We start from the raw sequence: 27898 nt of genomic DNA, 5'->3' as shown, positions 1-27898 counted from the left end.
ATTAAGCCACGATGCACAGACTGTCTTAACTCTTTAATAAATGCCTTTTATCCTACAAACAGAGTTGGAAAAAACACAAACGGAGTGTGTTTTCGTTTGTACAGTAGTTTACGCTACAGTTTTCTTTCTGAACAAAGACATGGAAGTCTAAGTGGACATGTTGTTGAAGTAAGTTAATTTCAAAGTTTAGTCCATTTGAATCTCATAGAATACTCATTGAAAATATTTCTTCCGGTGGTGGTTCACTTCTACGTCTTAGCTAATCTTATGCATCTCATATCACCATAAAGACATCTGTAAGTCTATTTTCTGAGGCACAGATAGGTAAAGCAGTGTCTAATAGTCGATAAAAAGTTACTGCCAACAAACGATTTAGTTGATCTTCCGTTAAGGCTACTGTAATGCTCATATCAACGGGTCAGCGTGTGTTTTGTCATGGTAAATAGATATCAAGATGATTCAATAAAATTTAACTGCAATTTACCCATAATTATCTGAATAATCCCGACATATATTTTGGTAGCTATTTATCTACGTAATGACAGACAGAATATCATTTAATAATCATTTTAAATTGTACATTCAGCATTTTAGCAAATGTCATTATTTACAACCTACATTTACCACTCAATTCTAAATAAATTCAAATTTTCCTTGGAATGAATATATAAGACTTTGGAAATAGTCAATCTCATTCAATGCTGAAAGCTTTGAGCTCAACTAAATGCATTTAGAAATCATGTATTAAATAAACTGAATGGTTTAACCATAAAGCTCTCATTATTATTATTATTATTCACAACATCAGTGGTTACTTTAAATCAGTGTAAAATTATTAGTTATTTCATTCTCTGTTCCCGTAAAAGTATGCTTCTAAATTTCAATTACATTTTTAACTAAAGTCTCTAAATGTGCTATTTACAACGTAAAATTTTATCTGCATGCTTTCATAGGCTCTACCAGTTGTCTTCTTAGTTAAGGGATTTTAATCATTTTGAGTTAGTTGAAAAATGACATCAAGAGGTTGGAAGAACACTAAACAGATGTTAATAGATAATTTATCGTAATTAATTGTAATATTGTTGCCAAATTGTTTGGTTCAGAACTGAGTAAACGTCTTGTGAAGCAAAGGTTCGATTGACAATTTTTTTAACAAAAATAATTGAATTTTCTTCTTTGTTTCATAAATAGGGTGTATGCAAACAATGGAATAGTAATGATCCAACGAAACTTTTTAAGGAAAATTAATAAGTGAAAATATTTTCTTTGCAACAAAAGTCAGCTTATAAGTAAACGATTGCTATAACAGAAGTAACTGCTTAATGCTCAACTATAAACAAACATTTAATTTTTCTTTGAAGTTCAGTTATTTTATTGACTGAGTGAAAACCCAAATGGATAGTTTCAACCACTTATATCAGTGCACGTGGACAACTAAGGACACTCATTTGACTGGAAAAATGTGGAACTCTTGGACAGAGGGAATTCCAAAATCATCAGAGAATTTTTAGAAGCTTGGCATTCAGGTCAATCAGCAATCAACAAGCACATTGAAATCGATCCAATTTATCAACCAATCAGGGAAATTCTGCACAAACCTAGAAACAAAAATCAAACCAATGGGAGATACAACCAAACCAAATAAGTAAACAATGACAGGTCTGAGGTCAACAAGAACCAATCAACATCGAGGTCTACAGGACAAGCTGTGAACCATATGTGGAGAAATTCGAACAGTTCACTTCTATCTGAAGTTTGTGCTGATGTCGTTTAGAAGAACGATGAAAGCTCCACGATCAAACCATCCAGCTCAGAAAAAAACTTCATCAAAAAGTAACTTCATTATACACAATCAACTTTTCAAAATCTTTAAGATTATTTTCAGCTAAAGTGAAAAATAATCAAAAATGAAATGATAAGAAGTAACTACACTTATGGCCTAATTTTATCAATTGCAAATAAAAGAAAAAGAATTATCGTTATGCTGCTTTGTGAAATACTGTCTTTTGTACTAAATCTTTTGAAGTGATAAAATTTAATAAAAACAAACTCTGTAACAGCAAAACTTAGAACTTAATTAATAAATAATTAAAAGGTGATTATTATTTATTATCTGAATCAGTTCTGTGTTAAAAAATTATGTGTATGAAAATGGTTAATTTACCTACTTTAATTTCTACTTTCGAACAATAAAACAATAGTGGAGAGACAATGATTTTCACGGGTAAAAAAACTAATCATTACAGCTGACTATAGGTTTTTGATTAAATTTTCTCTTTCCTTACTAAGAGCTTACATTGAAGACTTTAATTATATTATGATTTTTCGTAAACATTAAATTGCTACTTTGTAATGCTTGTTTGTTTTCATTTTTAGATGTGTATTCAAGCCCGACTACTTGCATCATCAAACATTTCCTTACAAACAGTACTGAGTGCATTGCCGAAACCACCTTCACTTAAATCTTCTGAAAAGGCCATTGAAACTCTAAAAGTAACCACATTTCTTTAAGATCTCTTGATACAGAAAATTTATTTTTCTCTTTATCTGAAAATACTTTTAAAGATTTTGAAAAGTTGATTATGTATTATGAAGTTTCCAACAATGCACAAAGAAAGAAAATGTTTTTAGGAAAGCATAGTTTTCGTTATAAACGTTAAATAAATTGGCCACATAAAACATATATGTATATATATGAGAATCCTCCTCGGTCTTTTCCTGTTCCCACAAAGCTATTTAAATTGGCTCAAGATTAAGGACTTTCGAAACCACCCCTCAAGATTTATCAAATGACCAATGAAAAAAGTAAGCGATTTAAAGTAAAAAAAGAGTCGACAAACGTCAAAAATAAGTTACTTGGATTTACATTTAGATTACTTTTAAATAGTTGAAGAGATGGACGTTAGGTTTTATTAGTTTAGGTTAGATTGCCCTAAATATATACTCCTGATTATTAATTATTTGAGGTGCATTTTTGTTCTTGAATATTTGAAATCTCATTAGGTGAAAACCAAATGTTCTAGACCTAGGTGTAGTGAATGTTGGTACCCACTAAGGAAAAAATGTTTACTTTTCAAACGACTTGAATTTTTTTGTCATCTACTAGCCAAATCAAAGATGTCGCTTTGAGTTATTGCTGATATTACCATATCACGATATCATTTACAACTATGCATATAAAAATTTCTAAATTGAAATCTGAATAAAATCACACATTAGTTTTAATGTTAGAATCCTAAAACATTTTTGTAAGTAATATGCAAATCACGTATATTCGCTTTGTCGCTTAACATTAGGAAATGGATATATTGGACACTTTTGAAGAATTAACTGAATTGGGTTATCATATTTGTGACATGCCTATACCACCTCGTTATGCTAAAATGGTTCTATTCAGCGTTGTATTAAAATGCCTTGATCCAATTCTTACAATTGCATGCATACTGTCGTACACGGAGCCATGTAAGTTAAAATTTTAGAATTACTGATCATGTTTTATCACTTGTTAGTTTTATAAGTAAAGATGGCTAGTGGCTAGCAGTGGAATGCTTATAAATTAAGGCAATATCGAGGCAATACGCACAGTATGCACATATGCCAATAAGAGACTGATCAATACCAGTCCTAAACATCAATGGGAAGATTCAAGTAAAAACAAGACCAAGTGAATTGCATGTTAGTTTTAGTTAAATTTCTCTCTCTCGCTATATATATATATATATATATATATATATATATATATATATATTCATTACAATTTTCGACATTTATTAGGAAGTTTTGATACCATTTGTACACCAAATCATAAGAAAACATCTGATTACTTGTAAATTTTAGCATATTGGAATATTCAGGTGTACAAATACAAATATCAAGTATTTTGGAACACGTTCATCTAAAACATATTTAGTGTAAGCTCAGCATTTTATATCATTTACATGATGCAGGCAAAGATTTAGAGAAGTCCACGTCTAAACCTACTTGATATTGGAGATGATTTAATCATCTGCAACTCGGAACCTCAGTTTTGCATACAAAAGCTGTTTGGATGCCCTAAGTTTCATCATATTTTACTTTCACGCTTACAGAAGTATTTCCATTTTTAATGATTTCGTTATATTATTATCACAAAAGATGTTTCTTATTCAAATGGTTTATTACATTGATATTACACGCTGTCATTTCAACAATTACGTTTATCATCTTCACATTCACAGATAATTATGATGATTAGGTATCTCCTACATTTCATTTGATCCTACTTCTGTAAATTATTTACTGTAAACTATGTAGTTGATTTCTGACAACTTGTTGACATATCATTTGTTTTCTAATTTGGTTATAAAGTTGGTACTAATTTTTTCTTCCATCTAAATTACCACGGACAATTAATTCTTCATATTTTTATTCAATTGGTTTTTGAAGTTACACTACCTAGAAATGCGGCTGAACGACGAGATTTGATGAATGTTCGAAGAGGTTTATCATCAAACAGTTATAGTGACCATATGGTATTATTAAGAGCTTTCCAGGTATATGTGTTATCATTTTTAAACATAGTACTAAAAAAAATTTGTCCGTTCAGTTTTGGCAAAAATCTCGCTCAGAAGGATGGGAGAAGGCGTTTTGTCAAGAACATTTTATATCTACAGCAACTTTTGAAATTATTATCGCTATTCGGTGGGTTTATCTCTTATATTTTAGTATAAGGAATTTACGCGAATGAATTTTGCACATGATTTACTGACTAAAAATTATGACGGTCATAGTGCTTTTTTATTCTGACTACGAATGGTAGTGATAATGAAATGAGAACGCAATCAGTCAAGTGTTAATAACATTACCATGCCTTGTTGTTTAGTTTCATGATAGACACACAAAAAGTACACAAATGTCATAGTCCATTATAAGTCTGAGTCAAATTTGGAATATCAAACTGATGAATAGAACTATCACTCAAATCTTACAAACAAGTTATATTATATTATCAATCATCAGCTCAATTTAAATGTCTTTTTTCCAGTTGAATATCACAAATTAACAATAACTTTTCATCACAGTAAATTGTGGGGATGAGAAACAACAATCATTATAAACTGTATGAAGTGTCTAAAAGACAGAAATTGGTATGGTGAAATAAAATCTCTAATTAAATAACACCTAGGATTGTATTCATGAATATTTTTCTTTAAAACTGGAAGATTTCGTGTTTAGATGCTTCTTAATTTCTTTAACATATTCAAATACTTTTATAAACTCATTGAAATCATGACCAAAGTTAGACCAACAATGAAAACCTGAAGGCACTGGACGGCTGTTACGGGCTAGTACGGGACTCCTAAGAAGTGAGTATCAACAACCTGCACGTGGGAATCGGACCTAGAACCTCTAGTCTCGCGAGCGAACTCTGAATTCCTAAAACACCAGTTCTGTTTCTAACGACGCTAATGTCTAACCTCACACAATCCGTGACATTGTGCGACCTTCAGTTGTTTCTGGTGGGCAACTTCCTCACAACTTTCACGGATTAGCTCCACTTGAGACGGCTTCTCATTAGAACTCCAGAAATTTCCTCTCAAAGCTAGTCACTGGTTAGCAAATGATCACTGTCAGTAAGGCGTTGTAGAGATTGTCGAATTTTACTGGTAAATTAACTTAGATCGACTCATGATTTCAATGAAATTCAATAGTCTCCACAACGTCTTACTGGCTTCTATAATCACTGTGAATTTCATAATCTTTTTAATAAACGAAAATTCTGGTAAGGATTTCATTGGTTTATTTTTACGTCTTAAGCTTGAAACGCCCTTAGGAAATCTTTAGTAGAATTTTGATTCAGTAACTGAAAGGCATTACTGAAAAAATTACCTCATTAACATGACTTTTACAAACTGTCTGTTTAGAACTCAACTACTTGGGCAAATTAGAGCTTCTGGCTTCGTAAAAACGAAAGGAAGTGGAGATATTCGAGACCTTAACAGCAATTCGGAAAATTGGGCTGTTGTCAAAGCTGCAATTGTAGCTGGTATGTATGGAAATTTAGCTCAAGTAGATAGGAAGAATTCGTGTTTGAGAATAGTAAATGGAAATTCATCGCCAGTAAGTTTTACAATTAATTTTTTGTATAGGATGTCAACAACATGTAACTGCAGTCCTTATATAATCAGTAATGGACCATAAAAATGGTTGCATGTTTTGCAGTGAATGAATAACTTTGTTTTGGTGGATCTTTATAATTCAAGCTCCATCCCTCATATTACGTTGTTCCACAAAGGTAATCCAAGATTGAACTTCGCACCTTATTGTTCTATGCTACAACAAAAATAAAACCAAAGGTCATTACAAACATGTACCAAAATTACCGTCGGATCAGAATGTTAATGGACATGTGTCCCGTAAAATGATGAGGGATAATGTTTGCAATAAATCGCTAAACAGAATAACCGAAACCAACGAAAACACTAACCCAGTTAATATCATGTAATTTTGTTTGCTTAAATAATATAACAAGCTCCTATATGTGCACATTATAACTAGAACATACGAGCAGTTTGTCAACTGATTAGTACCCAAACTTCTGATTGTCTTGAAAGATTCATAGGCTGATAAAAAAATTAGGTTGTTTGAACTTGTTTAACTTGCCTACCATAATAGATGTGTTTCATAAAAACGAAGGCAGATCTAGAAAGATCTGAAAACGGTACGTCCTAAACAAGGATAGCAACAAATAAAGCTTTGTATGTCACTTCTTTTAAACTTTTCCTATGACAAGAGTGATTATTGTTATCTACTCGACTGTTTCGCCCTTAAAATTGTTTTCAGTCAGTCAGTCAGTAAAAACGTAGAACTTGGTACGTACGTACATCAGTTCGAGTTGCCACACCACATTAGCACAGAGATGCAGTGGTCGATTCAAATCCCGTGGTGGTAGAGGTAATAAGAGTATAAGCAGTAATCGGGAAAATTAGTGTTTGGAGATGTTATTCAAAGAGTATAATACAGTGAAATAAATTTGGGAAGAGAAGAAAAAGAGACAAGGAAGAATAAAGAGATCAAAATTTGCGAGAACACAAAGAGTGTATGCACCTGCGCCATCGCAAACGATTTTGAGCCATGTCATTCAGGGTCTCTAACCACCGGATGCCATCATCTCGCGGTCCCCAACCAGGTAGTCTACACCTATCAACATGGTTCAGTCCACTTGTCAGTGACTTCATGGACTTGTGCCATGTTTTGGTCTGGCCGCCTCTAGCTTTCTTCCAATCTACTCCTATACCACTGAACATCGCATGTCGAGGCAGTCGGTCGTTGGGTATACGTAACACGTGTCCCAGCCATCTCAACTGATGATGTTTCACTACTTCATCGATCGATTTGCTACCCTTACCTAGTACCCGTTTCCTAACGACTGTGTTACTTACTCGATGGTCCCAGGATATACGAACAATGTTTCGAAGACACCTATGATCAAATACTAGTAACCTACGAATATCCTCTACTCTTACCAGCCATGTTTCACTGACATAAAATAGGACGGAACGAACTGCTGCGCAGTAAACCCGTCCTTTGGGTGATAGACGGATATCTCGTCTACGCCATAAATGACGGAAGTTGGCAAAAGCTAGTCCAGCCTTCTGTATCCGGGCTAAGATTTCGTCACACACCAGACCACAAGGGCTGATGAGACTTCCAAGATGAGTGAAGCTATCGACACGCTCAATTACTTCACTCCCTATCATTAGTTCGGGTGTCGATGCAACCCAATCCTGACGCAACATTTTGCATTTCGAGGGAGAGAATCGCATCCCGAACATGCTTGCATTGTTGCTTAGAGTGGTCAGAAGACTCTACACTTTGTCAGAGTCTTCACCAAATAAAACTATGTCATCAGCATTTTCTAAGTCAACAAGTGAACCTCCCGGTAGAAGTTCAACCCCTGGAAATCTAGACGAGGAAAGTGTTATCTCTAAAAGTACGTCGACCACAAAGTTGAACAAGAATGGAGAGAGTGGGCAGCCCTGACGAACACCACTTGAGGTAATCAATTCTGATGACAGTTCGCCATAAGCTCTCACTCGACCAGTTGTGTTCGAGTAGAGAGCCTTCACAAGGTTAATGTACTTCTTTGGTACTCCTTTCAGTGACAAACACTGCCATAGAACCTCACGATCAACAGAGTCTAATACCGCCTTAAGGTCGAGAAATACTACTATTGTGGGGCGTCTGAATGTGTGTCTGTGTTCTAGAACTTGACGTAGTGTAAATATCTGATCTATACAACCACGTCCAGGTCGAAAACCGGCCTGGTTTTCTCTAATCTGCTCTTCACGAGCTTTGATTAGGCGTCGAAGTATTATTGAGGCTAATATTTTAGACACTATATTAGTCAAACTGATTACTCCGTGACTGTCACAAGAGGACTTTTGTCCTTTCTTATAGACTGGCACAATCAGTGATTGAAACCAGTCAGATGGTGGTCGGGTTTGCCTATCGTGATGACCCAACCGAGCTATATTGGCTGGAACATATGTTCCTGTAGGTTCTACCATGCCAGGCAGGTCGATTGGAGAACAGTAAGACTAAAAGCACCAACTCAAGGTCTGAGGGCGAAGTCGTACTGCTGACTGTAGAGGGGTGTGACAGCAGTAAGGTGTTTCCCCCGAAAAACCAGCATCTTCAGCGATGCTGCCTTCCCACAAGGAGGAATGGGGTTAGAAAAGGTCGACCCTAAAAATGTCACACCTCACCTTACCTCACGGATTTCCGTCTCCGGCGGTAAGGCCCTTTGAAGAACGAAGCTAACACATTAAAAACCTTCCACGAAAAGGCCGTGTGAGACCGGCCTCAAGCAGTTGTCCCTAGGGCTCTGCGGTCACGCTCCAAGGTCGTTAAGACCAACACTAATCCAACTTCTTTTTCAGGTTGTGCTTGATCCCCAATCTGTGATTGCCACAAATTCCAATGGAGAAGAAATGAACGTAAACAATTTACCTTGTGATTGGCTTTTTTTTAATGAAGTGCTTACTTTAACTGATCCAAAGTTACACGCCTCTCCGGAATCTAGCAATGCAGATCACATGGCGTTAAAGAAACTAAAGGTCATACGATGTGTAAGTATCGTTTCACCAATTACTGTAGCGCTAATGGGCGGATCGATTAGAGTATGTCCACAGATAGAAAAAGAAACCCATTCGATTGCAAATGGTAAGCAAGTTTAATAAATCGGTAAAATACATTATTTTCTACGTAATAGTAACAATGTGGCTCAGAACAAATATCAATTAATGCTTTAGTGATATGGGGGAAATGTTTCTAAAACGGACAGGAGTTTAGTGTCTATGGGTACAAATTTACACTAGTCACTCATCTTACACTACTATAAAAGTTATTCGAAACTCAGTCACTTAAACACCTTTTAGTTGGGTTGAATACGAAGTAATTAGCCGAATTTATCTAATATTATGGTGAAGGACATTTCATTTTGGATGTAAAATTACATACCTATTGGCAATTAACTTTACTTCCTTACCTGATAGCTGTATTTGAATTTATAGATCTAAATATTTAGTGCATTTATCCATAAAAATGAGATCGTTTGCTAGCATGATGGTCTGAGTTATGGTAAAAATTATATTGAGTACAAAGAACGGTCTTTCCTGTGGATGATTTTCGTTATCTAATTCCAAATTTGCCATATATACTGTGTTGGAGATAACTAATTCAGTAACCAATATTTGGGTAGTTAATCTCTTCTATAAAAAAAACTTTAGATTCTTTATAAGACGTAATACTTTCCTCTGGATACGTTGAAAAGATTAAATTTTAAAAACAACTTGAAAAAATATGAAAATCTTCAGAATATGTTCTTGAAACTCATTGGGTTGTTCGGGGACTGATCTGCATTGACAGTGTTGAACAGTGTGAATCCATATTACATAGCAATATTCTTGATGACTCGATCTTGAGTTAAAACGTTTAAACAGCTTCCTTATTGAAGAAAAGTATTCTTGTTTCCGAATACATATCTCATTATAAACACTGTATTCATTTTATTTATTTATCCGTTTTCTGAAAATAGTTAAAATCAGATGCAAACTGAAAGATGACTTAAACGAAACAAGTTCTTAGATAAATTTTCAATGCGTACTACTTTTATTGAACAAATTCATTCCTTTTTATTTATGACTTTTTAATGATTCCAGACCTGAATCTTAAAACATCTTTGGAAGAACTACAAAGGCAGGAGTGCAAAAACTCAGTTCACAAACAAGAAGTCTGTAGTGGTATAGGTAACAAAAATGAAGATAATGCCGGCAAAGCTTGCATGAATCCAAAAGACAGATTGGAAAATGATTTAAACTCTAATTCTGTTTCAGAAATCAATATGATTGCCACATCGCTTTTGGAAAACAATGGACAATCGCTATACATCCAACAAAAAACAATCAAGCAAAATCCATGCAGTATGTTGTCTGACTCGGATACGACAAGAAGTTCTAGTTTTAAAAGCTCGGAACTAGATGATTCTGCTCTAAAAATGTTAAAACATTTTAATTCTTTGCATAACTCAGACTGTTCCGATAATGTAAAATCACTGTCTTCACAAAAACAGACTAAACTTAGTCATCCGTCAGTAGAACAACCGAATATAGAGTCTTCATTATCAACAATAGACCAGAAAAATAATGTCGTATCATTTCATTTAGATCCATATAAATTTCTTCGATTCACCGTAAATTCAAATGAAGCATTAATGGTGACAGAATTAAGACAAAAATGGCATGCTTTGTTTCTGCGTCGTTTGAAAAATCCAGGGAAACAACGTTCACAACAAGATGAGGTAATGTAAAACTGTTTAACATCAATTAGTTGATTATCGGTGTAGATGGTTGTGATTTCCAAGTACTATTGATATCATTGAACGACCTAAGCTAAACATCTAGTTAGAACTATGAAAGACTGGATAGCTGTTTCGTCCTAATATGGTAATCCTCAATAGTGTGTTCACAACCTTACTGGGGATCAGACTCAGGACCTTTTGTCTCGCATGCAAACACTTGGCTACTGAGCGATAATCCTATGGTGTACCTAACTTCAACTAACTCACAAGATTCAGTAATCCCTAATCAGTTATGTGAAATACAACAGACAGACTACTTTTTTGTCCAAAAGATTGGGGATGATCCTACAGTAATCTTCACCCAACTGTCAAATATTATTAGTATTTTTTGTTTTTTATCTGTGCTACTAATCTACTTATTCTCTGCAAGGTAATCAGCAACCTACTACAGTTTCCAATCACGATGGCTATCGAATCAATTCAGTTGTTCGTTTCACATCCTTGTTTGTCATGTTTAGGTTACCCAGTAGAAAACTATTTCGAAAAATACTTTGAAGTTATAGGGATTGAATCATAACTTTCTTACTCAGACTATTTCTTCTCTAAATTGCTGCATTAATTGAACTTTTTAGTTTCCACAGAATTACATGGTATAAGTTTTGCTTTACAGACTCATAGTGTGATTGACATAGGAAAACAAATAATCTTACTTATGAGTTATTACAGTTATTGAGATTATTTTATTGCAGTTTATACTGCTAACCTGCCCTAACGTGTTTAAAGAAATTCTATAAGTTTAATTATTTTTATGAGCTTATATTAGTTACAGATCTAAAACTTTATGTAAAAGGATATCGTGTCATGTATTTGAGTAAAGTGGTTAGCTGAAACGCCTCAAAAAATGAATTGTCGTCTTTAGATCTGTTGAGAGACTGCTAATTTAAAGAGATGTTTGCTACACAGTCTCATGCCGAGGTCTGATTATTATCTAGTCTGAATTTAGAAATGTTTTCATCAAGAAGGGAGAAAGTTGTTGGAAAGAAATCGCCTTGCGTTTGGTCTAAAAATTCATAAACCATAAATGAGACAGTATATTAAGACCGTAAGTTCTCAAAAAATACCTCTGAAGTTACAAGTTGCTTAACTGATGATAAACTTTTTGCGTTATTATATTTATACATTATTACTTTATCTAACGTAGGCAGTTTTAAAGTGTTTGGTCAATGTTTTGACCAATGAAGAAAAGGCACTAGGATTACGTCAACCATTCGGTGTTGGGGCACGTCCTCGTCCTATGACAGTAGAACTTTATAATCGGGTTGATGACGATCCTAAAGATATGAAAGTAATTAGTGAACAGCCTGTGAGTAATAGATATGGATCGATTGTTTTTACCACTGCAGAAAATAACATCACTATTCCTATATTTTTATCAAACACGAGCTCGGTACAACAAAACAATTTTAGATATAATTATTCCTCAATCACAAATCCAAAACTAACACAAGTTTTAAGTACCAATAATTTCAACAAACCCCGCGAACAGTATTCGTTTCAAGCTTACAAAGACGATAACAATACAAGTGTGTACAATCCAATCAAACAAATAAACAGTTCAAGCACAGAAATATGGAAATATCATCTCCCTTCAAATACAACTGACGACATTGATTCCATGTCAGTCTACCAACCGTGTAAAGTGAGTTAGCCCCAAGTTGTTCGTAATTCAGCAGTCAAAATCCAGTTACCGTTTTTGATTGCTTTTTATAATGTCCAAGACATTTCGTAACACGTTTATTTATTAACAAAAGTGATATAGGACGGTAGTCTAATGATTAAAATACTCAGTTTACAGCTACGAAATCGTAGGACCGAACTCCACTGTACCTACTTCCATTCGGATAAACATCACTAGTCCTCACACAAACTGTGTGATAAAAAGACAATTAAATAAACTTATACCTGGTGAATGAACTATATTAATATTGGAATTATTTTATCACAGTCAATGGCAAGCGAATGGAAGTTCCTACACGTTTGTGCCAATAAAAAATTATATTAGATATTTATATGATAGATAGGTAGAAAAAAGTATGCAGTGCATTTATATGGTATAGCAGTAGAACTGGAAATGAAATATATCCAAAATGTTACCGCTGTGTATACTAGAAACGAAATTTGGAACGATTTAAAAGTAATGTAGTGAAGGCGAACATAGGTGAGGACAACCAATTATATTAGGCAAAAAATTATAGTTACTTGTAAACTAGAAAAACCATACTCCAATACTTCATTCGCAAAATGTCCATTAATTGTCTCAGACTTCATTGTGCCAGCATTTCCATACCAATTACTTTCTGTTGCCGTTCTTTCCTCCTCGATCTTCTCAACCATCTGCTACCAGACATTCTATTCCTGACTAGTGTTATATTATACTTATGTCGATATAAGCAGAACACACCACAGTATGACTGGTATACTTCATTGAGAATTCCCTCTTAGATGACGTATGGTAGATTATTTGATAACTGTAGAGACAAACTTCATTACATACAATGTTATTAAATATTTACAACTGTAAACAACTTCCCGATATGCCACAAAATGTTGTAGTCAGAACATATTTACCCAGAATTATCAGAGCTACTCAAGTTATCTACCAGCAATCTATACAAAGAGTAACCTTATCTAATTAATTTGAAATATTTCATTCGAAAAAAGTGACGGAAATGGGAGTATAGATATAAATGTTCTGATAGAATGAGAGATGACCTTCCATTCTAATCCAACGCTGACTGTTTTAGTCATTTAGTAAACAATCATCATGTTATTACAAAAGATTACGTTAATGTGCATAGTGAGTTGCGCACTTTTATCTGTTTGTAGCTCAACTATTCACTCCCTTTCTTTTTTTTAGACTTCTGAATATAATAATCATTGTTATAATGTCTGGATGCCATTCAAAAGATTATCCACAGCATACTATTCACTACTAGTTAATTTCGCTTCATAAGTAATTACAATGTCTTAAAATAAGAATGAACCTCAACGATTTCACATTGTTTCTATTTCAGGTTAATATTTCATTATCAAAAGGCAAGGACAATTTAACAATCAGTGATATGATTAAAGATTTTTCAGAAACGCATATTAACATTCAAAACTTTAAATGGGATTCGTTACCTAATTTAAAACGATTGGATGTAATGGAAAATAAAAAACACCAAAGCAGTGAATACGAAATTCTAAGAAGTAAAATACGTCATCTTCCGACCACATCTGAAGGTAAAAACAGTCCAGGTACTCTGTATGGTCCTCATCCTCTAAATACTGTAACTAATCATTTTGATGTTACCTATCCAACTGCTAATCATAATAACATAACAATAGGAAATGATATTGTTTTTCGTGACATCAATGATATAATCTATGCATTATTAAATGATGATACAAACAAAAATTATAACTGAGTTTCTTTCATTGTTCGACCGTGTGATTCAAGCAAGATCATATACTAGTTCATCATTTGTTATTGACTGCGTTCATCTACACAACTTCCGTTTGTTTATATTTTAACTTGTTGAAGTGTATTTTTGGTTGCTTTTGTCATTTGTTCAGTTGCATTTTTAACTTTATTCTCTCATCTCTTAGTTTACTAACTGAAAGGGGAAGGGTTAATAATCAAGTGACTGATAAAAAGTACAACTTTAAAGTATTTCATTAACACCACTAGTCAGCTCTGATATAGAATGACAACATATGTTAGTTGATTTGTCTTATCACATCACTAGTAATACAAATTCTGTTCATCACGTAAAATTTAACTGAAAGATGATAAAAACAAGTTCACCATTATTATCAACGATTATTGCTAATGAGCTCATTTTTTTAACTACTGACTTATGCACATATATGAAGCTTGTGAATGGTAAACTTATGAAAACCAGTATCATTTCAGACTTGATCATGAATGAATCGATCAAATACTCACTTCATCAGGTTTTAGAACACAGGAATACTTTCTGACATCTGGCTATAATTGTATTTCTTTGTAGACTGACAAGCTTTGTAGCAGTGTCACATATTATTCTTGACGTCATTGTAAAATGTGAAAATAAAAAACATGGCTACCTAAATATGAAAAGCGTCATGATAAGACTATTTGAGTTATGCTTTATACGAATCAACTGTTAACATTCGACAGTCAATAAAAAGTGATATTAAAAAGAAAATGAAAATACCTTTTCTTTTTACCTTCTCTTTATGAATATACTGACTATTAACTTCGGAGTTTACCAGCGGGAATCCTGACTGTTCAATGCATTTCCAAACATGTAATTGTATACTTTAATCATCCATTATAACTTATCGTACGATCGTTAAGCGAAATCAGAATTCTGTCTTGTTTACAACTAGTGTGAAAATATCTCATTTCCTTCATTAAAAGACTAAACTACTAACTGACAAAGAATTACACTTAAGTTTATAAATACAATTTCGTAATTAACGTGGTTAGTGAATACAAAGTCATTGTAGTATCTGTTCGTCCGAGTTATTAAGCTTATCTGAAAGCAAACCGAAGACTAAAATGAAAATAATAGGAGAGGGACGCTTAAGATGTATTAGCTGGAATCTGAGTGATTTTAAACATATCGATAAAAACAGAAGTTGGAAGGAAACATGAGTGGATAATAAAATGATGAAAGGAGGAATTCCACCTTTTGAAATGAGAAGTAAAAACAGCTGTGAAAGTTGAATTTACGATGAGCATTGTCTAAAATAACTACACCCATCACTCTACAAACAACAGCGAGATAGGCTGTATTCCAACCTCATCGGATAATTTGCTTCCGTCATTTAGTTGGAAGTAGTCAAAAACATGGCTCATTAAAAAATTCTAACAACCTTTATGCATTGCTTATTTTATAACTTTATGAAATTATTTTTTCTATAATGCTGGTAAAGTTGTTCTAAACCATAACTATTGTATGTAACAGTGATGTTTTCAAGTATATTGCACAAGGTTAAGTCGTGTTGATACACCTAATTGGAGAAGCTAACTAATAAGGTAAATAATATGTTATGTTTTACTATATTCCATTTGGAATCTAAAGAAAATTTATGATAAAGGAAAATTGTTTATTTTTTTAATAAATAAATTATGTACAATTTATCGTATGAAAACAGTGGAAAAGTATTTTATTTTAGTCGCTTTCCTCTTCATCACTTATTTTCGCTCTTACTTTCTTACGTGGTCGAGGTTCTGATATCTGTAAAAAGAAAAATAAGACACCCTCGTTGGAATGCAGAATGTTTGTTAAGAACAAAAAATACATACACTTTATTCCCAAATATTCCTTCCGTCTTCTTAACTAAGATTTGAAATTATACACATGCTTAGCGAAGCAAGAAAAGTAGTTTCTTCGTAAAAAGTGGTTGTATCTTCCTTAACTGAAAGATTTCTTCTGATTGTACCTTTCCGTTCCCCCGTTATTACTATTATTATTATTACACTACCTTACACCAATCTCTTCGTTATTGTTCTGTTTTTGCGCTCCATACCTTTTTTTCCTTCTCTTTAAATTCTCATTGTTTTGTGTGGCGCATATATATTTGGCGCACTCTTATACCAATATCTATGAGTTCAAATAAATAAATAAACATGCTAAGCGAACTACATGAAGCTTAGAGATAATATGAAACGTTTTACAATGAGGTAATCAGAACTAAGATTCGAATCAATGACCAAATAGGTGGAGATAAATTGTTTGAAGCACTAATGTACAGATTCTCGTGGGATTAAAGTTACATTAATTCTAAGAAGTAGTAACAATTTGAAGTGAAAATTCCAACGAGAAAACAATTAATTTTTCTGTAACTAAATCTAGTATATCCAGCCTATAAATTTATTCCAAGTCAGTTTAATATTACTATACTGAGAATATTTTAATTCACCTATCCATTTCTCGATCTGTTTAAAATCATATTTTATTTACATGTTGAATTACCTTCACTAATAACAACCAAGTTCTACATACATTTGCATGTGATATTTCATAGTTAAACCAATCGGATGAAAGATATGTAGATATTATCATAGTGTATTACTTCAGTTATTACAACTTACATCACTTAGAGATTCCTCATCAGATGAATAAATTGCAGCAACATCTGAAGTGATTGAAAAACAATACAAAAAGTATTACTTAATACGACAGAAAAAGTAGAAAAACTTCCAAAAATTAAGAGCATGGAATATTAAACAGTCATTATGAGAAATATAGCCTGTTTGTTGATATGAGAATGAGGATACAGATTACGCGAGTGGAATATTTAATAGAACGAGATCACAGGAACAGCAATGACGTGTGTTTACCTAACGTGATCTTAGTCTTGTAATCGATCATTAATAAACATTATCATATATATGAGCTATTAGGTAGATTACGCACCATTTTATAGGCACTCTGAAATTTTTACCTGTGTTCTCAGTAAAGTAAATCTCCGAATAGATGGGCTGACATATTTTTATGAGGAATGCCAACAAAGTAATCCTAAAATTTAATTTACCTTTACGTGCAGCCAACAATGAGTTTTTCGCATTTCTTTTTAATGCATTTAGAGATGTTGTATTACCATCATCCTCATCATCATCCTCTCCGTAACTTCGCCTACGTTCACTACCAAAACTACTTCTTGACATGGCCTGCTTTTCACGCATACGCCGTAACTGACTTTCGCGCCTGAGTGTAGCACGCAATTTCTCCTCCTCTTTCCTCACAAGCACATTACGATTTGATTCTGGATCAGCACCCGTAACAGGAAGAATTTTGACCTAAGTTGAGATAATATATAGAGTAAGAAACTTTGGAAGTACAATAAGTAACAGAAAAAACGAAGTGTGTAGTAGATAAGATATTAAACTCGAGAAAAAGAAACACTGTCAGTTTAACCGTAGATTTCGAATTTTCGTCATAGCTTCATCGATCACAGTTCAAACGGATAAGTGACCGAAACAACACTCAATTAACAAGTGTATATCACAGATTCGTCTATACATTTCAGTAGTTCGTGAACATGAGTCGATTTCAATCTGTTTCCAACCACCGATTGCTTCTCCATACTGCCTTGAGACTTTTGTTCTAAGTTGGGATACATATTAAGATATGTTAAGTACGAGTACGTATAATAATATAAATGATTTACCCAATACAAATTCATATTCACAGCTTTAAATCAAACTTTTATTGTCAAGGCTAGTGATACTACTCGGTTGTCCAAACCGAAGTGCAATAGTTTTCGAACCCGAGGTTTCACTGGTTAAAAAGGCACATTTTGCATCAGGTTAAGTTACCACATAACTCAACAACATTCTTTGTATTGATATATGAAAATCGTTGAGAACAAAATTAAGATACTGTCTGGTAATTGCTAACAATAAAATCTAGATATCAAATCTTATTTTATTTAGAATTGTTAAGGACGAAGCAACCTGAATCCTGGTACTAATATGTAATCTCATAAGAAATTAAGGGTCGTAAAAAATGCTCTGTGAAAATAGTGGCTAACCAATTTTGTCTAGTAGATTGATAACAGGATGCATCAAGTTATCGAAATCCAATACAATTCGCATATCAGTTGGCCAGAGTAATTAAATAACCTGTAAGATAACCATCGGGTTTCAATCAACGGGTGTTGCATATAGGCTTCAGTGGGAACACGAAAATTCTAGATGCAAATCCACACAATTCGAGAAGCCTAAATGTTACAAAACTTGGCTCTTGTGTGTTATTGCCATCCAACTTCGAATAACATCAAAAAGAATTTCAACTAAGAATATTGGATTATAAATCATGAATTTTAAACTTAAAATATGCAAGCAAAGATAAAAAGGATCCATAATAAATGGTATATCCATACGAAACTAACAGATTTTCATAAATAGGCAATAATTTTATAAATTATAAGTGAACTAACCTTTTGTAGTTTATTTGTCTTATCTGCTAGTGATAATGTGATTTTACGATGCGTAAATGAATCTGTTGAATGTGGCCTATATGTTGTAAAAATATAAATACATTAACAAGTTTATTTCAATCATAAAATAAAGTTAATAAATAAGAAAATTTTAGTTCAAGTTGTACAATAATGTATCTAATTTAAAATTCATCTCTGTTATGATTAAATTATTGCCTATTTTTATTAAATGTCATTAGCCGGATAAGACAAATAAACTAAACATCAGGTAATTGTTCTAAAAAAATTTTTGGGTCAACACATTAGTTGGCTTACCAAAAAAATATTACATATTTGTATACCTTGTTATTGTATAAAGGAAGAGATCACTTCATGTAGACTCAACCAATTGGGATTTTTTTATATTACGGTTAGAAAGTTAAAGAACAAGCTACGAGTAAGAAGGTACACTGTTGTTATAACGAATAAATTCTATATGTTTAGTGTCTGATAAGTTAGACTATCAATGGGATGAATTATCAAAAAAACAGCTTATCTATAGAATAGTCAGAAGCTTAAGTGCACAACATCAGTGGTTACTTCTATTTGTGCAGAACGACAGTGAAAGCTTTGGAAATAAAACTATTCAGCTTATATAACTCGACAGTTTTAAAATGCGTTGATCTGAGCAAAAGTGTTCTTTAATATATTGAAGCATTAAATTCTTTTTATTTATTTATTTATTTGAAAACCTAAGCATTAGTACAATGAGGCACCAGAATATATATGCACGACACAATATACAATACAACAATAGACATCTATATTGGGACTTTCTAAGGACAAGGCCAACCCTATCTGTTGTCCGACCTGAATTAGTGTGTTGACGTCGAAGAAAGCCAGTTTGAATGGCATACGTGGTTTTAGAAAGGCTGGTTCAGAATTCGTAGTCGGTAGTAGCATTCAATCTGGCAGTCAGTGAGTTGAGATCATTTAGATAGAAAAGGGCTTCCACCATAGATGAGCAACTTCAGCCTTCTTATCAAGGCAACAGTCATTTGCACTGACCGATATTAAACGCGTCATAAATTCTTAAGTCAAATTTTGAAAAGATCAAACCAATAAGGATCCTTTTTGTCGGTGTCCAAAAATAAGATTAATTCAAAGTAAAAGAACGAATTATACGATTACACACAAACCTGAATGTTAATTTGGTTTTTAAACTTGACTGTCCTTGTAAACCACTACCTTCTCGTATGAACAGATAATTATAGTCTGACTGAATATCTACTTTGTGTATGTCGAAAATTTCGTCCCCAAGATGTAGCGACAGAGAACCATCCGACCAACGAACAATACGAGCATTTGATTCGTGAATCATTTCACCATCAGGTGTCTTACCAATCCTCCAACGTATAGTATTTTCGACCTAAATTATTAAAAGATCTCTATGAAAACGCACTCATGTAGTTGCAGACATAAATATGCTTGGATAGAAGTCCTATCAAATTTCCGAATGCAGTAAAGTAATAAATTAATAAGATTTGTTTCAGTATAAAAAGGAACACATAAATGAGCTAATATGAGAGCTTTTGTTGTTGACTTACACTTTATATAATGAGATGAAAACATAGTAACAAATTGTACTTTGTAAGCAGAGATTATACTTTACTTATTCGAGAATGTTAGATAAAAATTTCAAGACTTAACACTAGGGAGGGATTTATCAGTTTTACGATTAGGTGTTGATTCGAAGTGTTGGAGACGTTAGATCCGCAGAACTGACTTGAGAAAGGACCTAATTTTGTAATTTTATTTAGAAAATTTGAATTTCTTTGTCACCTTCATGTCGTATTTCCCACTGGGAAATATCTTAAATGCTATTGGTCCGTTGCGTCTTTTAGTATGCTATTTGGTAACTCTCCCAAAGGACGATTCACTGAAATTTTGTGATATAGCTATTAACATTCGTATTTACTAAAAACCACCAAGACCTAATTACTGAGTATATCATATTTTCCCTACTCCAAACTTAGACCTTACATATCGCACATTATGAGCTGTTCTACTTAGATGGTACAAATCATACTGATTTTAGTACACCGCTGTCTGAAAAAATAAGTGAGATACTGTTAAATGAGTCTTATTTACATATGCGAAGTTGAGGAGGAAATTTATCAAAATAATGATTTATAGAGTTAACAAAAGGAATCATACTTTTAGTTTCAAACGTGTTCGTCCTTCTTCATCTAAAATTTCATCTTCATCCAGTTCATCTTCGTAAAAGTTAGGGTCGAACGGACGAGTTTCAACCGACAAAAAATTAGGCATTTTTACCAGATGTACCTCCCTAATCGAAAAACAAATACAATTAGTTTTGAGGTAAGCAAGATCTGCTCGTTGGATGAGGTTTTTACTTTTTATTCACAAGGATCATTAAAAATAAAGTCAGATAATATAAAGAAATTCAGAATGTGTAAAAAATAATTATTTTTCACTTAACATTCTTCCGAAATATTTTTGCATGTGACTGGTCTCTCTGCTATTAAGACAAGGATTTTTTTTGAGATAATAAATCCCTAAATTACGACTAAAATTACAAACTGCTAACTAAAAACTCATATCTAAAGGTAAGTCACATTTATTTACCGAAATAGATGATGGCTTTAGGTCAAAGGATTCAGTTACAGCTTCACGTCAGAAAATATGCTTTTGTTACAGAGTTATTACTCCATCGATTCATTTGCGGTCCCATCTCATATCTACCTGATTTTCTCTGGCCTGGTGTTCTCAAGCTCCAGTTAAACATAAAATGATTATAGAGATCAAGGTCTTAAAAGTTATTGCGTCTGAGCTGATTTATCAAAAGAATTTCGATCCGTTCTTATAAAATGGGTCAATTCATCTATGACTAGACTTGAATCTGACTGATTCTTTTCGGAAAATCTACAAAACGAAGAAGGCCGACGATGAGCTGGAAGAATTTGAGTTCTGTAGAAGACATCCAGAAAGCCTATATTTCCCTGTTATTTTATGTCTGGAATTCATAAATTACACAGACTCGCTTCAGTCTAATTTTGCGGAGACTAGTAATCCTACCTGAAAAGCCAAACCGAATTAGACTCAATGAAGTTTCAGTTTTTACATTAATGGTTCTAAGTCAACTACTTTTAATATCCGGTCACAACTTCTATTGCGTGAAAAGCATACTACTTCCTGATGGACCAGAAGAAAAAACTACGTTAATAATGGTGGTTTTACCAACCTGGTAACCTCACTATAAAACCCAAGTTACAGGTATTTAAGACCGATTACATACAGATCGTTCTAAGCTTTCAATTTTGCAGTGTCGAGTCACTAGTTGGACACACAAGTACAACCCAAAAGGATTCGATAAAATCAAGGAAAACCATGAGTGGAACCATAATAAACTTAGGATTTAGAGGAAGATGAAGAGTGAATGCAAATGGGTCACTGTGAATGATTTTGAAGTATGAAACATAGTCAGTTAGCCATAAAGTAAGGCCTGAAGAAAATGTGTATTGGTTGATACATCACGCTAGTACAGAGATTAAATTAGCAAGATAAACGCCAAAGGAGTAATAGTTGTCTTCACTATAATTGCAAAAAGGAGTAAACAAAATGCGGTCTAAAATTGCTTAAAAAGGATCTAAGGAACAAAGAACACGACATAATATTGAAGCTGAGAATTAAAGATGGATCTGCACCACTTCAACCGATTTGGAGTCACGCTACCTAGTTTTAAATCTTTATCGTGTGGTTATAATTAGCACAGTTGAGCGAGTGGTTAAGAACACACCGTATGGACGATTGAAATATCTTTAAGATGGTTTTAGACTGAATGACATGTGTAAGCTTACACTATATGGCTTTGAAAATTAGTAGCTTTGGATAATTCATGTATATGTTTATTCGAAAATCCAGCTAAGGTCATTACGATTAAAATCAGCTGAAAAAATAATTAATGTCCATCACTATACAACGAAAACCCCAGAAGTGACAAATCCGTTTATTCTCAGGAAGTACTCTACTACAGCTACATTATATTTAATTACTTTTTAATGCCAAAAAGTCTGTACCTGCCTAAATCCGCACGAATCAGTGGAAAATCAACAGATATTCTTGTTTCGTCCGGTTCATGCGCCAAATCATCCTCTACATCGTCAGTATTACTTCTATGGCCTTCATTATCATTAGAATTGGCCATATCATCTAATTGTGACCTATTGTCACCCGTCTCACTACCATCATCTTGCCGAGAACCATTATTATTAGGACTACTAGAAGAGGATCGGATATCTTGAAGTCTTCTTTTCAAAGAATTTTGGCTAGGTGAGTTATCTGAATCGTTTTCTGTTTCCTGTTGTTCCGAAGCGTTGTCATTAAGTTGATTTTCGTGGTCTGATTCTTCGGAACTATCCTGTAACAATCAAAAATGTAAATTCTTAAACATTTAGCTGTCCAATACAGGCTACATAGATTTTTGAATTGGAAACAAAAATATCCTACCAGTCATACACATGTTTATATTGCCAAGTCAGTGTAGACAGAAAATATCCACGTATTTGGGTAGTATATGACGTGCGGTTCAGATGTTTATAAGACTGTTTAGCAATTCTACCCTACCGTATGAGGCTCAAACTAAGAGAGACGTAAATGCTGGTTTTAGGCTGACTGCACTTAAAGTTTTGCATATTACTAACGGAAACCTTAGCTAAAAATGTGTAATATATGGGTTGTAAAATTACATGTACATTAGAATACCTATAAACTAACTTACGGTTTTACGCTTATGGTTGGTCTTATCGAAACCAAGCTATACTTTGAAGAGATCAGTAGCTATACCCCTGTAGTATATTCATGTTTAGTTTTAAGGATTAAGGCTGACAGTAACTACCATTATTCAATTACCAATTATTAATATAAACTTTCATAGAGATTAGTGCTCAAACCCAAGTCGATGGAATGGCGTTCGAACATGTAGCTTAAGGAATACTTCAATAACTGGGATAATGCCCCTCTGTATCAAACAAATATAAAATAAGCTCAGTGACAAATAGGTGTTATTTTATGATACAGATACGTATAAAAGAAGCTGACCTATCAAGTAGTGTTGGAATTATATGTAGCGTTAATAATTTAGTAAATGTAAAGGCGCTAGTTCAGTCAGTAAAAACGTAGAACTTGGTACGTACGTACATCAGTTCGAGTTGCCACACCACATTAGCACAGAGATGCAGTGGTCGATTCAAATCCCGTGGTGGTAGAGGTAATAAGAGTATAAGCAGTAATCGGGAAAATTAGTGTTTGGAGATGTTATTCAAAGAGTATAATACAGTGAAATAAATTTGGGAAGAGAAGAAAAAGAGACAAGGAAGAATAAAGAGATCAAAATTTGCGAGAACACAAAGAGTGTATGCACCTGCGCCATCGCAAACGATTTTGAGCCATGTCATTCAGGGTCTCTAACCACCGGATGCCATCATCTCGCGGTCCCCAACCAGGTAGTCTACACCTATCAACATGGTTCAGTCCACTTGTCAGTGACTTCATGGACTTGTGCCATGTTTTGGTCTGGCCGCCTCTAGCTTTCTTCCAATCTACTCCTATACCACTGAACATCGCATGTCGAGGCAGTCGGTCGTTGGGTATACGTAACACGTGTCCCAGCCATCTCAACTGATGATGTTTCACTACTTCATCGATCGATTTGCCATCCTTACCTAGTACCCGTTTCCTAACGACTGTGTTACTTACTCGATGGTCCCAGGATATACGAACAATGTTTCGAAGACACCTATGATCAAATACTAGTAACCTACGAATATCCTCTACTCTTACCAGCCATGTTTCACTGACATAAAATAGGACGGAACGAACTGCTGCGCAGTAAACCCGTCCTTTGGGTGATAGACGGATATCTCGTCTACGCCATAAATGACGGAAGTTGGCAAAAGCTAGTCCAGCCTTCTGTATCCGGGCTAAGATTTCGTCACACACCAGACCACAAGGGCTGATGAGACTTCCAAGATGAGTGAAGCTATCGACACGCTCAATTACTTCACTCCCTATCATTAGTTCGGGTGTCGATGCAACCCAATCCTGACGCAACATTTTGCATTTCGAGGGAGAGAATCGCATCCCGAACATGCTTGCATTGTTGCTTAGAGTGGTCAGAAGACTCTACACTTTGTCAGAGTCTTCACCAAATAAAACTATGTCATCAGCATTTTCTAAGTCAACAAGTGAACCTCCCGGTAGAAGTTCAACCCCTGGAAATCTAGACGAGGAAAGTGTTATCTCTAAAAGTACGTCGACCACAAAGTTGAACAAGAATGGAGAGAGTGGGCAGCCCTGACGAACACCACTTGAGGTAATCAATTCTGGTGACAGTTCGCCATAAGCTCTCACTCGACCAGTTGTGTTCGAGTAGAGAGCCTTCACAAGGTTAATGTACTTCTTTGGTACTCCTCTTTCAGTGACAAACACTGCCATAGAACCTCATGATCAACAGAGTCGAATGCCGCCTTGAGGTCGAGAAATACTACCATTGTGGGGCGTCTGAATGTGTGTCTGTGTTCTAGAACTTGACGTAGTGTGAATATCTGGTCTATACAACCAGGTCCAGGTCGAAAACCGACCTGGTTTTCTCTAGTCTGCTCTTTACGAGCTTTAGTTAAGCGTCGAAGTATTATTGAAGCTAATATTTTAGACACTATATTAGTCAAACTGATTACTCCGTGACTGTCACAAGAGGACTTTTGTCCTTTCTTATAGACTGGCACAATCAGTGATTGAGACCAGTCAGATGGGATTACGTCCAGTTCCCAAATTCTACCTAAGACCTCAGTCAACCTCGCTGCTAAAACTGGACCGCCATTCTTAAAAATCTCAGGGGTAAACCTGTCAGGACCAGGGCGCTAGCTACATAAGGAATGATACAGTGTTTATTAATTTTGCTGTCTAGTACATCCCACACGTCCACGAATGGTTATTTGGATAGGAATTAAACAATACTAGTCATGCATTTTTTACAGCAGTAATGAAACGCGCATCACTGAAATATAGCAATTTTAAAACTGGAGGACTTTAAATGCACGTTTAGAGGAATTATAATGTCCTAAGTGTACCTTAAGATGCTGAGGTTAGTGTGAATGTCAATTAAATATGTTTTAGTTACAAGCGTAGTCTTCAAAACGTAGTAAGCCTGCTTGTAGTTTGAATGATTGGTAATACAGTTTAGATGGTGAAGAGATGGTTTTTAAAATTGCACACCTTTTAAAACTAATTCCTGAAGGAGGTATGATTCTCGAGTGGACTAATGAAGAACTCCCCCCTTCATAGTTTTATAACTTGCGTTTGCCTGATTCATTTATGATTAATACTACCATTCACACATCTTTCCTTATTTTTATTATTATTAATCTTGTGAACAAGTGGGGAATTTAATTAACACTCGATCCACTTTACCATTTCTTACTTAATCCATATTAAATGATTCACTGCGCAATATTTAAGTAAACATTGAATCTACTCTCACTCAATGTTATATGTATTTATTTGTATTACTGGCCTCGTAATTTTAATTGATCTATAAACAGATTCTAATTAACACCGAATACTAATCATTTCGACACTAAGAAGGATTATTCATTTGTATTCCGCTGGGTGCAGGGATCGTAATCACATTATCCTCCTCGACCCATATTAAGCATATTCATTCTGATCACTGATCCCACAACTTCATTTTCGTTCTTTTTTTAATCTTCCTAACTGATTAAATACTGATCAATCGTACTCCCCAACATCAGTGGGAAGATTGATGCAATCAATACGAACTAATACTGGAAGACTTCAATGTACGTTTACAGGAATTAGAATGTCCTAGATGTGTCTTAAGATGTTGAAATTAGTGCGAATGTTTCGCAGAAACAAAATAATGAGTGGAAAGATGTTGACAGTGGTGTATCCTTCGACAGATCCAAGAAATAAGCATAGATCGATCGCTATAAATTCCGTCATAAATGCTTAGTCAAATCTCTTGACGTCTCCCTAAACATTAATTCATCTATATGGAAAAAAAATATGAGCTACAATGGATAGATTGATATACACATAATGAGTCTCACTTCTTTAAAACGTGGTTGTTTATGCCTTGGTTGTATTTCTTTATCACTATCTTTACAATTAAATGGAGATATATAACAAGATTATCTAACCAGTATCATCTCCAAAAATATTCCTCTGTGTTACACGATTTCGTTCCTCACCATCACTAGACGAGTTGAGGTCTGAAGATTCATCCCTTTCTTCTCCTGTTTGTTATTTTACTCTTCGAAAGAAATACAGCTTACCAATTGGAGCACTGCCGTCAGATACATCTGAATCATAGTCTAACACCATATTTCTAACGTAACGCCTAAATCTGGAACAGCCGCCTTCAAACGGTTCAAATGGTTGTGGTCGGAATAGAAGGAGCTTCTGCTTAACAGGCTTCCGTGTCTAGTAGCAGAAGATCACGAATAACTCCAGGCCGGAACCTAAGTATGTTAACGATGAAAGAGGAAAAAGAAATTGGTAAATCATAGTATGAAACTATCCTTAGACCTTAAGAATAGATAAAGTTGCCCCTTAAGGGACTCCCGGGAAGTCGCTTGGACTAACTCGTCCGGCAGCGAATTCATGCATTTTACAACTTTTAAGGAGTAGAAGTTGTGTCTACAGTCCGTTCTGCTATGTTGTGTCTCCAATTTCTGGGTATTACCCCTTAGGTTAGTATTGGGACTAAGCTTAGGTAGGTGTTTAAGAGGATGTCCAGAAGTCTTGAGGATACTGTGAGCCATAAGGTCACCTCTAATGAGTAAAAGTTAAGTGATTAGAGGCGCTCTTCATATGGTTTGAATTTGAGTCCATGGACTGATTTCGTGGCTCACCGTTGGATACGCTCCAGGGTTTTCTTATCCTTTTGGAGTGAGGGAGAAAATACTGTTTCCATACTCTAAATGGGGACGGATAAAACTGTTGAAGATTAACTGGAAAGTTCTTCCGTCAAACTGACCAAAAATGCACTTCAATGTTACC

The 27898-nt window shown here is 34.4% G+C and overlaps 2 protein-coding genes across 2 annotated transcripts in view; one reads left to right on the top strand and one right to left on the bottom strand.

Moving 5' to 3' along the window:
• YTHDC2 (3'-5' RNA helicase ythdc2) overlaps positions 1-14310 on the top strand; it is a gene marked incomplete at both ends in the record, with an annotated part of 43587 nt that extends 29277 nt beyond the window's left edge. The window contains 11 exons of the mRNA XM_035732853.2: positions 7-168; positions 2377-2493; positions 3297-3462; positions 4426-4532; positions 4586-4680; positions 5904-6099; positions 6655-6700; positions 9019-9204; positions 10203-10840; positions 12042-12539; positions 13915-14310. Of these exons, the coding sequence (XP_035585718.2) occupies positions 7-168; positions 2377-2493; positions 3297-3462; positions 4426-4532; positions 4586-4680; positions 5904-6099; positions 6655-6700; positions 9019-9204; positions 10203-10840; positions 12042-12539; positions 13915-14310 (2607 nt within the window). The remainder of the gene's footprint in view (positions 1-6; positions 169-2376; positions 2494-3296; positions 3463-4425; positions 4533-4585; positions 4681-5903; positions 6100-6654; positions 6701-9018; positions 9205-10202; positions 10841-12041; positions 12540-13914) is intronic.
• On the bottom strand, positions 14308-27266 carry LEO1 (Paf1 complex component). The gene is made up of 10 exons (XM_051209592.1): positions 27172-27266; positions 27037-27132; positions 26947-26996; positions 22897-26907; positions 21014-21146; positions 19996-20225; positions 18818-18893; positions 17411-17675; positions 16968-17011; positions 14308-16110 (listed from the first exon to the last, which is right to left on the bottom strand). Exons 4-10 carry the CDS (start codon positions 23022-23024, stop codon positions 16045-16047), a joined length of 942 nt encoding a protein of 313 aa, XP_051075051.1. The 5' UTR covers positions 23025-26907; positions 26947-26996; positions 27037-27132; positions 27172-27266; the 3' UTR covers positions 14308-16044.
• Between the last annotated feature and the right edge of the window lie 632 nt (positions 27267-27898).

This window comes from Schistosoma haematobium, chromosome 1, assembly GCF_000699445.3.
Source record: "Schistosoma haematobium chromosome 1, whole genome shotgun sequence".
Lineage (NCBI taxonomy): Eukaryota > Metazoa > Platyhelminthes > Trematoda > Strigeidida > Schistosomatidae > Schistosoma > Schistosoma haematobium.
The sequence above is the reverse complement of the archived record's forward strand: the minus strand, read 5'-3'. Positions and strand labels throughout refer to the sequence as shown.